The sequence below is a fragment of the Pantherophis guttatus genome, chromosome 7 (genome assembly GCF_059756535.1).
Source record: "Pantherophis guttatus breed Tessera chromosome 7, ASM5975653v1, whole genome shotgun sequence".
Classification (NCBI taxonomy): domain Eukaryota; kingdom Metazoa; phylum Chordata; class Lepidosauria; order Squamata; family Colubridae; genus Pantherophis; species Pantherophis guttatus.
Window position 1 is genome coordinate 24,861,928 of NC_142069.1, and position 12,019 is coordinate 24,873,946.

General features: G+C 40.5%; 1 protein-coding gene across 2 annotated transcripts in view; it reads left to right on the forward strand.

Annotated features, from left to right (window-relative positions):
- Nucleotides 1-11,416, forward strand: part of CHST11 (carbohydrate sulfotransferase 11) — a 210,333-nt gene extending 198,917 nt beyond the window's left edge. For both annotated transcript variants that reach the window (XM_060694531.2, XM_060694532.2), the window contains exon 3: nt 10,228-11,416. In XM_060694531.2, the coding sequence (XP_060550514.1) occupies nt 10,228-11,082 (855 nt within the window). In that variant the 3' untranslated portion in view covers nt 11,083-11,416. The remainder of the gene's footprint in view (nt 1-10,227) is intronic.
- The last annotated feature ends 603 nt before the right edge of the window (nt 11,417-12,019 follow it).

A 12,019-nucleotide genomic window follows, 5' to 3' on the forward strand; every position in this document is an offset into this window, starting at 1 on the left:
AGGGAGGTTTGACCTCAAAATGTTAATATCACCTGCACAGAAAGGGAAGCTGCCAAGGCTGCTATTTTATAGTCAGACAAGTGGGGGAAACATGGAGTTGGAAGAGCATTTTACCATCTCCGTCTTCCAGGCATCCAGATCAGTGGTGGGCTTCTACCGGTTTACCCTGGTTCGTGCGAGCCAGTAGCGATGGTGGCAGGAGGCTCCGCCCACCTGCCCAGACCAATGGTGGGTTTTAAAAATTTTTACTACTGGTTCTGTGGGTGTGGCTTGGTGGGTGTGGCAGGGGAAGGATACTGTAAAATCTCCATTCTCACCCACTCCAGGGGAAGGATACTGTAAAATCTCCATTCCCACCCACTCCAGGGGATGGTTACTACAAAATCCCCATTTCCTCCCGATCAGCTGGGACTTGGGAGGCAGAGAATAGATGGGGACGGGGCCAGTCAGTGGTGGTATTTACCAGTTCTCCAAACTACTCAAAATTTCTGCTACCGGTTCTCCAGAACTGGTCAGAACCTGTTGAAACCCACCTCTGGCCCAGACGTCATCACGGACAGTCTGCTCACACGCAGAAGGTTCTGTGCATGTGCAGAAGTGCTGCATGCGCGCAATCATGATTGCAAACTGGTAAGTGGAACCCACCACTGATCCAGATCAAAGCTACCTCAACAAATGAATGTTCACCTTTATCCTGAATACATCTACAAATAGCGTTCACCACTTCTGTGGGCCATTTGCTTCTTGAATTATTCTTATTAATAGTCCTTCCCACCCCAATATCTATTTGGAAGTTGTCTTCCCATAACTTAAAACCTTTAGCCAATCCATTAGCTTATGTCCTATAGCAGGGTGTCAAACTTGATTTCATTGAGGGCCGCAGCAGGGTTGTGTTTGACCTTAGGGAGCCGGATGGCTGTGGCCAGGGTAGGCGTGGCCAGCTAAACATCACTCGTGTCGGGGGCCAGATCTAGGCACCCTGCAGGCTGGATGTGGCCCGTGGACCTTGATTTTGACACCCCTGTCCTACAGGCTTAAAGAGTAGAAGTGAAGTCTTGATCTTCATCTATGAGACATTATTTCAGGTATTTTAAGAGATCTATTGCACTTCTCCATTCCAGCTGATGACTATTATCTTTTTTCAAGAAGAAGCAAATAAAATTTGGTATGGCAAGTTGGAGAAAATACAACAACTCTAAATTAGCATATCCATCCCTTGAATATGGAGGTTCACTAGGAGGTTAATCCTTACCAAAGTAGAAATGATGAGTAGATACTCTAAAAAATAGAATACTTTTGTGAAGCTCAGGATGGGGTGTTTGGCTTCCAATTAGCCACACTTGTGCTTCGGGGGGGGGGGGAGACTACAAAAAAGTGGATGGTGGAAGACAATAGAATTTGATGTGATTAAAATTTAATTCATCTTAAATTGTTACTGACAGTTAATACGATTATATACATCAATTAATTTCACCATTTTATTATACTAAATTAATTTAATAGCAGTGGGGGGGGAGTTCTTGGAGCTACACCAAAGATTTTGGAAAGCTATGTGTGGATTTTCCATGCTTGGCTTAGACTCCTAAATATTTATCCTAAAATTCATTGCACATTCTTCCTTTATGAATGACTCTGACTTAATAGTGAACTGACAGATTAGTTTCCAGTCAAACTAAATGCTGGCAAAAGATGTGAGCATTGCTTTCTACCAGGCCAAAACATTCTCCTCTATTTTTCTTCACCAGATTTCATTCAATTTAACAAGGTAAATTACTTCTCTCCAATACCTAAGACAATCCTTCCCAGGATACAGCAACAAAATATTTTGTTTTTGGAATGTCACTGAACCAGCCTGCTGCTCCCATCTTCATCATCTTCATTGGTGATATATTCTAAGAAGCCCAGGAGAACCTTTCCTTCTGCTTGATGTCAACATCCAGTAGCGCAGTGATCGAAATAACATTTGGGATTATATTTAACTATTAGGTGGGGTTTTTTTACCTGAAATGAAAAATACAAATCCATTTGATCATTTGAACTGTTGAATCATGCACAAAGTGTGTTGCACCTATATTATTTCTCTCTCCTCCCAAGGAAATTATACTCATTATAATTTGACTGACATACAGGTGAAAACCAATGTATTGCTTTCCATGAAAGAACTTACCCAGAGGGTAAGTGAACACACAATTTTCACATCATTCCCACCACCCATCTCCTTCCACTTATGACTGCATGACTGTAACTTTGTTGCTTGTATCCTTACAATTTATATTGATATTGTTTCTTGATTGCTTAATGTACCCTTTGATTATCATTAAGTGTTGTACCTTATAATCCTTGATGAACGTATCTTTTCTTTTATGTACACCGAGAGCGTATGCACCAAGACAAATTCCTTGTGTGTCCAATCACACTTGGCCAATAAAAAATTTATATTCTATAAGTGATGCTTGAGAAGGCACAATGGGATCACATTTGGAGGTCATAGACCACAGGGGGTATCAGGACCACCTTATCTGATTGTCCCTTGAAGTCTAGCAGGGAGACAAAGAGGAGGATCTTGCATGTACAACCCTAGCAAAGATGCCTTGATTTCTGGACTTGCTGGAGGGTTTTATGCAATGAGTTGGGATAGGATACAAAGCCATCCAAAGTGAAATTAGCATCTTCAAATACATCAACAGAATGAAACAGTGAGGACTTGGCAGATGTTCAAAACTGATGAAAGGATTATAATGCAAGGCAGACAATGTCTGTCAGCAAATGAAGTAAAATTACTGTAGGAGCAAATAATGAAAGGGAGGAAAAATAAGAAGAAAGTAAAGAAAATATGTATAGTACTTGCAAGAAATATAGCAAGAACCCACTGAAGGTAAAAATGAAAGGATTTTCCTTTTATTCAGAAAAAAATAGCAAGCTATGATTTACAGGAGTTTTAAACAAATAATGTCTCCCCACTGCTTCAGATATGTCTTAGTTAAATGTGACATGAAATGAATTGCCTTTGATTTTTGATCAAAGGCAATTTGACAACTTTGATTTTTCTTTTTTTAGTTAGTACCTCGGGCTGTATTTTGAATTGGGACCTGCAACACTTACTTCTAGCCTTTCCAATCTATGATGTTCATAAAAATTGGGGCAACTGTGCTTTGTTTCCTATTCCTAATTTCAGCACAATTGTTTAATATTTGAGATTTATCAGATGGAGCGCTGCATTCAAGGTAGCAAAAACGATCAGTTAAAAGGTAATAGAAAAGCTTATTTCAGACATGGGAGAAGCACCAAAAAAGTTAACTTGGTGGCTATGACCACACAATCAAAGCTTCATCGTTTTGTTTATTAATGTCATACACATCAAAGGGGACAAGGCTTTGAACAGTGGTAGCTACCACCTTAATTTTTTTTTTTACTTCTTTCCATGCTGATTACATCAACGATCCCAATAATTGGGCTATTGACATCTCTGAACAAAAAATAAATTCACAGATACAGTGAAAGGAAGTTGTGGTATAGGAAGAAAATGTTCCTGATCAGTTTGGGTCTCCAAAGTTTTGAAAAAGCCCTACCTATGCAATCTGCTCAGATATAAAAGAAGCTTTCAAGCCAGCTTGGATCAGAAGTCACCAACTGGTGATCCATGGACAACTGGTGGTCCGCGAGAAAATTTTGGTGGTCTGAAGAAAAATTATTTGCATTTTTTATATTGCACTAAATCAGGGGTCCTCAAACTACGGCCCCTGGGACAGATACGTGCAATTTGTGTTGCTACAGAGAGTCTCCCCCTTCGGGGTCTTGTTGAGTGGGTTGGAGGGGGGCAGAAATTCCGACTTGGGATCTGCTTCAGCCTCCTGGTACAGGGCTTTGGGCAAAGGCTGGAGGGAAGCACCGCTGGTGGCGAAGAGCCGGAGGGCCTTGTTCCAGTGGGACTGCATCATGGGCTGGAACTGGCTGACCATCTCAGCCCGCTGAGCCTCCAGGTGCTGGTACCTGGCCTTGCACTCCCACAGGTCTTCCCTCTGCTTGGAAAGCCTATGCTCCTAGTCCTCAGTGAGGTGCTTCTGCTGAGCCCCCTTCTCAGTCAGATCCAATTTGAACTTAGCTGTTTTGCCAACACTTTCTCGTGGTGGCTGCTTAGCTCCAACAACTGCTTCTTGGTGGGGCCCTAAGGAGCCTGGGTGGGGAAGCAAGGAGTGGCTGGGAGGAGAGGGGAGGGGCAAGTAGAGGCTGGCGAGGTGCCCCTCGATGTGAGTGACACCAAGTTGGCCATGCCCACTCAGTCACATGACCACCTAGCCACGCCCACCCAACCGGTCATTAGGCGGATCATATTAGTGTCCACGGGATTTAAAATTATGAATTTAGTGGTCCCTGAGGTCCGAAAGGTTGGGGACCTCTGGTTTGGATCATCCAAACTTTGGAATAAAAGAACTATTTCTGTATCTTAAAATGTGGGGAAAATCAAGGATTATCTCTTCTGATTTGCATATTTTCATGGGATCTCAGACTGTTTTAGGTAAGAGCTGGCATGTCACTTCAGTGCTGAAGTTTGTGGAAACTGCTAAATAACTATCATATTGTTTTAATAAAGCCACGCAGTAAGATTCCGTACAGATAGTCCTTGTTTATAGCCATTCATTTAGTTACAACGGCACTGAAAAAAATGACTTATGACCATTTCTCATACTTACAACCATTGCAGCATCCACACAGTCACATTATCAAAATTCAGAGGCTTAGCAACTAATTCATATTTATGATGTTTGCAGTGTTCCGGGTGTTATGTAACTCACCTTTTGTGAGCTTCTGACAAGCCAAGTCACTGGGGAAGCCAGATTCACTTAACAACAATGTTACTAACTTAACAACTGCAGTGATTCACTTAACAGCTGTGGCAAGAAAGGTTGTAAAATGGGGCAAATTTCTCGTTTAGTTACAGAAATTTTGGCCTTAATTGTGGTTGTAAGTCAAGGACTACCTGTACATGTATCACACCTGCCTTCTTGCTACTGATAGTGGATCAGGTGGTGAAATGTAAAGTTTGTTACTACCAGTTCTGTAGGCAAGGCTTGATGGGGGGGTAATGTGACTGAGTGGGCGTGGCCAACTTTTTTTTAAAAAAATATTTTAAAAACCATTTTTTCTACACCTCTTCAGCTGAAGAGGTTGTAAAAAAATGCTTTTAAAAGCCTCTGACGATCCCAGCTGACTTGCCTGATTGGCAGAGGCTTTTCTATTTTTTTTAAAGCCTCTGACGATCCCAGCTGACTTGCCTGATCGGCAGAGGCTTTGTTTTTACTTTTAAAAGCATTTTTTCGGCTGAAGAAGTTGTAGAAAAAATGCTTTTAAAAATAAAATAAAAAGCCTCTGATGATTGTGCGGCTCAGCTGGGCATGGGGGTGGGGAGGGATTTTTGCTACCGGTTCTCCGAACCACCCGCCGCCATCGCTACCAGATCAGGCGATCCAGTCCGAACCGGGAGCATTTCACCCCTGTAGTGGTGAAATGGGATTATGTGGATTATGTCATAAAAGTGCTGAGAAGAAACATCTGTTTCTAGCTACTGAAGATATTGAGAATACTGATCTATTTATGGATTTATCAAATCTATATTGCCAGCTATCTTGCAAAAAGATGACTCTGAGCGGCATACAAGAAGATTAAAAAACAATGGGTATATACAAAACAACGATTATTAAACATTAGTTTCAAAATGCTTGCCAAAAACCCCTTAAGCATATTGATGCAAATTCGTGTCTTCAAAAATTACCATTGTTGCAGTGCAGTTTCAATCAAAAGATCTGCTAGCTAGAAGGTTAATTTGCAATTAAGTCTGGGTTTGTTTGTTTTTTTAATTGTGTGAGGGTCTCTAGGTATGTCAGCAGCCAAAAAAGCAGATATGCTTCAATGTGACTCTTAATTTGTTGTCATTAAGACTTTGGATAAAGGGCATATTAGGTCAGTTGTCTCTTACGCACATTAGGAATGGCTGTCACATATGGCAACAACAAGCTCAAGGTTACACAGACACCTCAGCAGGAACAAAATGTAAACACTGGAGGGTGGGGGTGGGGTCTACAAATCATGAAAATATGATTCCAGGACCTTGATGGAATTGACATGGAGCTTTATTTTAAATGAAAGTTTAACTTTCAGAGCAAAGGAATAAAATAGCACAATGCGATGTGAGTATTAATTAAGGAAAAATAGGAAAGACATTGATTGCTATTGTTAAGATTTAATGGCGACATTCCTGCTGCAATTAGATTTTGACTGTGTAAATTATGAAGCCCATTAATGGTCTTGGAATGTTTATGGAATGTTTGTGTGTTCATTCATTCATGGCAAATAAGAAGAACTTTTGAAATGAAGGGATGAAGGGGGAAAAGGAAGATAGGTTATAATCAGCCCTTTACGTAGTCCAGATCAAAAAATAGCAATAGCACTTAGACATATATCGCTTCACAGTGCTTTACAGCCCTATCTAAGCAATTTACATAGTCAGCATATTGCCCCCAACAATCTGTGTCCTCCTTGTACCCACCTTGGAAGGATGGAAAGCTGAGTCAATCTTGAGCCTGGTGAGATTTGAACTGCCAAATTGCAGTCAGCCGGCAGTCAGCAGAAGTAGCCTGCAGTACTGCACTCTAACTACTGCGTCACTGTGGCTCTTGCGGTATTTGAGCTCTGTGCTTTTAAATAATGGGGTGGGGTGGGAATAATACCTATTTTAATGGCTGCAGCCAATACTAATGCAAATGTAAAAAAATTGTTTCTTATGAGAATGTATTCTGGATATTAGAATTTATTTATTTATTTAATTAATTAATTTATATTACCGCCTATTCGCCCATGGCGACTCAAGGCGGCTTACAGAATATAAAACCACATTTAAAACAATAAAAATTAACAAAAAAAATCAAATAAATTAATATACAGTAGTACAATATAACAAAATATACTTACCTTTACTACCGGTTCACATCGTGCCTGCACGCGCTCTTCTGCGCATGCGTAGAAGCTTCTGATGACGTCCCGGTCAGTGGGCAGAGCTTCCTGCCAGTTTTACTACCGGTTCTATAGAACCGGTCCGAACCAGGGGCAACCCACCACTGCCCTCCACCTCCCAACCCCTGTCCCGGCAACAGCAGATCACACGAGCCATTTAATGGGCTCCATCCCTCTCTGGGTTCCCCAGGCCCACTGGCAGAACCAGGTCTTCAGTGCCATTCTAGTCTCGGGGGGGATATTGATAATATCAATATGTTTCCTAAAAGGAAAGTCAAGTATATTTAATGGGTCACTTCTCAGTAATATCTGAGTTACGACATTATAGTAAACTCAGCATGTTAGATGAATGCAACACTTAACAATTATAATCCCTGCATGGATGTCCACAAGTGGCATCAAGGGATGGTACATGATGTCCTATCTGTCATGATTTTGCACAAATAGTGTAATTTGCAATTAAATTATTGTTTTGTAAGTTAAGAATAGTTAGTTGTGGGAACCAATCCCATTGTTCAGTAATTCATGGCTTAACACTCTGTTGGTCAATATAATGGAACTTAATTGGGTTAGCATAATTTTTACAATAAATATTCCTGGCTACATTGAAAAAAAAATTTGGGATATTAATGCTTAAACTGTAGGACTTTTGCTCAATGATTTTTGACATCCTTTGACCAGAGGTGAAATCCAGCAGGTTCTGACGGGTTCTGGAGAACCAGTAACGGAAATTTTGAGTAGTTCAGAGAACCAGCAAATACCACCTCAGGCTGGCCCCAGAGTGGCATGGGAATGGAGTTTTTGCAATATCCTTCCCCCAGGAGTGGGGAGGGAATGGGAATTTTGCAGTATCCTTCCCCTGGAGTGGGGAAGGAATGGAGATTTTGCAATATCCTTCCCCTGGAGTGGGGTGGGAATGGAGATTTTGCAATATCCTCCCCCTGGAGTGGGGTGGGAATGGAGATTTTGTAATATCTTCCCCTGCCGTGCCCACCAAGCCACACCCACCAAGCCACACCATACCCACCAAGCCATGCCCACAGAACCGGTAGTAAAAAAAATTGGATTTCACCACTGCCTTTGACATCATATTGTTATAATGGCTTTTTTTAATAGATTGGAACATCCATGCGCTATGTCCCATTGTATTGCAGGATTGTTCTTTTTTTGCTGCAATATCTTAAGTAACTAAATAATCTACCCAGAAAACTTGCAGTGTCAAGGATTAGAGGGCTAAAATAGGAAAAATAATGTATTCCTATCCTATAATTTAACCTATTCTAAAAAAGAAAATTTATTCAATTTGGAACTACAAACATCCTTAATAAATATATCCATCTAGAAACAAAGAATGTGATAAGCAAAAAGTATGTTAAAAGCCAACTGATGCTTGCCCTATTTGATGCTGTGAGTCTCAGAAGCCAGCACTGATACATAGCAAAACTAAATAAAAAAAACTACTTCTGGGAAGCATATTTTAAAATTCCTTTGGTGCATTTCCACAAAGTTTATTTCACATGCCAAGGTCACTGCCAACGAGGAAGACAAAACAATTAATCTTAGGCTGAGATACCTATCAACAGCAGGAGCACATACTGTGTTCATTTTCAAAAGTGTTTGGAAACCCGAGTCCTCCTTCTGTTCTCAGCAGCAAAGGTCACACCAAGTTTTGATCTCCTTTCAAAGTGAGTTTGACTAGAGTTGCAGGAAGAAGTCTTTTTAGAATAAGAGAAAGATTTATATTGCCTTGTTTCATAACGGTAGATTGAAATACTTTCAGTACCAGGTTATGACTGCATTGTCCTTAGGAGCCAATAAAATGTGTTTGCTTCCATCTGCAGCTTCACCTGTAATTATGGCTTTAGGTCAGTGGTGAAGTCAAAAAAATTTTTACTACTGGTTCTGTGGGCATGGCTTGGTGGGCGCGGCAGGGGAAGGAAACCCATCAGAGCGGGGAGGCAAGGAATGCTGCGGGTCCCATCCCCAAGGGAGATACAGTTGGTGGGACCCAGAAGAAGGGCCTTCTCTGTGGTGGCTCCCTCTCTCTGGAACATCCTTCCCCCAGAGATTAGAATGGCCCCCACTCTAATTCTCTTCCGGAAGGCGCTGAAGACCTGATTCTGCCAGCAGGCCTGGGGAACCCGGAGTGGGATGGAGCCCTTTAAATGGCTCGTGTGATCTGCTGTCACTGGGGTGGGAGGTGGGTGATTTTATTACATTAATTTATTTGATTCTTTTTAATTAGTTTTATTAGTTTTACTGTTTTTAAATGTGATTTTATATTTTGTAAGCTGCCTTGAGTCGCCATGGATGAATAGGCGGTAATAATAATAATAATAATAATAATAATAATAATAATAATAACAATAACAATAATAATAATAATAGTAGTAGTAGTAGTAGTGAGCGACTGTGGAAAAAGAAATCATGTGTTGTCCCAATTGTAATTGGATCCCTTGGAGCAATACCCAAAGGGCTAGCCCGCTATTTAGAAATTCTAAATTTGCCAGACTTGAACATTTTGACTCTACAAAAAACCACCTTACTCGGAACAGCTTACATCCTCCGACGATACCTTAACAGTTCCTAGGTCCTTGGTTAGGACTCGAGCTGCTGAGCTATTAACCAGCCTCAAAGGCTGTGAATCTCACTAAAGATTAACTAATAATAATAATAATAATAATAATAATAATAATAATAATAATAGTAAGGTTGATACCTAGGACACTGGCAGCAACCTGTATCAACCATTAGCACCAGTCAATGGTATTTGTGATACATTTTTAAATGTTCAGTTGACTGAGTTTAATGTTTAATGAATAAAAGAGATAATAATAATAATAATATACCCACAAGGTATGCGATTGAGCATCATCCCTAAGTTGTAATATTGGTTTTAGACATAGAAGACTGGATAGGGGGTCTTGAACAAGCCACTAGTTTTCCAGGAAAGTACATTTTTAGTAACTGTTTTATTTCAAAGTGGTAAAGGAAGTTTTGTGTACCAATAAAACAGCAGAGGAATGTGTAAAGAAGAGAATTAGAAGCAGCTCTAGCACAGAATTAGAAGCAATTTCTGCCTAGGATATCTTTGAGATCTGTAGTGTACCACTTTGGTAGGTTTTAGCAACAAGGATAAGCAGAAGGTATTAATAACGAGATGAAAGAAATATTTCCAAACAGTGCTAAGTTGTCTTTATTTATGTTTTATTTATACAGTTGGAATTATCCAGCACGGCAATCCTTCATCAAATCCGGAGGGATCAAGTGACAGATACATGCCGAGCCAACAGCATGTCCAATAAGAAACGCCGTGTGCTGACACCTAATGATCTCAAACATTTAGTGGTTGATGAAGATCATGAACTGATTTATTGCTATGTCCCCAAAGTGGCCTGTACCAACTGGAAAAGAGTCATGATGGTGTTGACTGGGAGAGGAAAATATACCGATCCAATGGAGATACCAGCAAATGAAGCCCATATCTCATCCAACTTGAAAACACTCAACCAGTACAGCATCCCAGAGATCAACCATCGCTTGAAAAACTACATGAAGTTCTTGTTTGTCCGTGAGCCTTTTGAGAGACTGGTGTCGGCCTACAGAAACAAATTCACCCAAAAATATAACACCTCCTTTCACAAGAGATATGGTACCAAAATCGTGAAGCGCCAAAGGAAAAATGCGACACAGGAGGCTCTGCAGAAAGGTGATGATGTAAAATTTGAAGAGTTTGTGGCTTATCTCATAGACCCGCAAACTCAAAGAGAAGAGCCATTTAATGAACACTGGCAAACTGTCTTTTCTCTGTGCCATCCTTGTCACATCCATTACGACCTCATAGGGAAGTACGAGACTCTTGAGGAGGATTCCAATTACATCCTTCAACTAGCAGGAGTAGGAAACTATCTCAAGTTCCCCACTTATGCAAAGTCTACAAGAACTACTGATGAAATGACTGCAGAGTTCTTCCAGAACATCAGTTCAGAGCACCAGACACAGCTCTATGAAGTCTACAAACTTGATTTTTTAATGTTCAATTACTCAGTGCCAAGCTACCTGAAACCGGAATGAAATGAACCCAGAGAAAGAAAGAAAGCTGTTTAATTTAAGATTTTTTTAATTTGTCATAATTATGTATGAAGAATTGGTTATTTTGTAAGTTAATATTTTTCTCTCTTTTTTTAGTAATGCTGCGAGCAGCATAGTTGGAAATTTATTATTTAAATGGTTGGTAAGAAAGGACAGCCTTGTTTGCAGGGTAAGAAAATTGCAGTGACAATAGCTCTAGATGTGACAAGTAAGTGCTACACTGTTTTGGGGTGGAAATGTTCCTTTTGCCCTGATTTATTTTTTTAATTCTTTTTTCTCTTTTTTTTGCATTCTTAATAAATCCGAGCCTTTAGGTTATTTATGCTTACAAAATAGATTCCTCATTAAAAGCTGAAATGCAATGCTGTTTAGGCAAAAAAAGAAAAAAAAAGAAAAAAAGTTTCTTGTGTTCTTATTGCTGGAGTTTTCCTCTGCCATAATATTATTTTATTATTGGGGGGGATAAATGTGCTCATAAAATTGGAAATGTTGCAATGGGAAGTAGGGCTCGGGGGCTACCATAGATTTATGGATTTCTGATTCTCTGCTTTGCAAGACGTATAAAGATACATGCATTTGGGTCTCAGAACATTTAGACCAGTAGTGGGTTCCACTTACCTTTGCTGCCGGTTCGGAACTGTGAGCAGGCGCGCATGGGCGCGGGTGCTTCTGCGCATGCGCAGAGCATCCGTAATGACGTCTGGGTAGGTGGGCGGAGCTTCCCGCCCCTGCCACTACGGGTTTGCCCAAACCAGGACGAACAGGTAGAAGCCCACCACTGATTTAGAACATTAAAATGTCACATTTGTGCACCCCAAATATCAATAGAAGAAGGAAGGAAATGTCCTGGAAAGTGATGGCATGACTCACTCTCTTGTCTCCTAAAGGGGACAATGAAGCCAGAGACTATTTAAAGTTA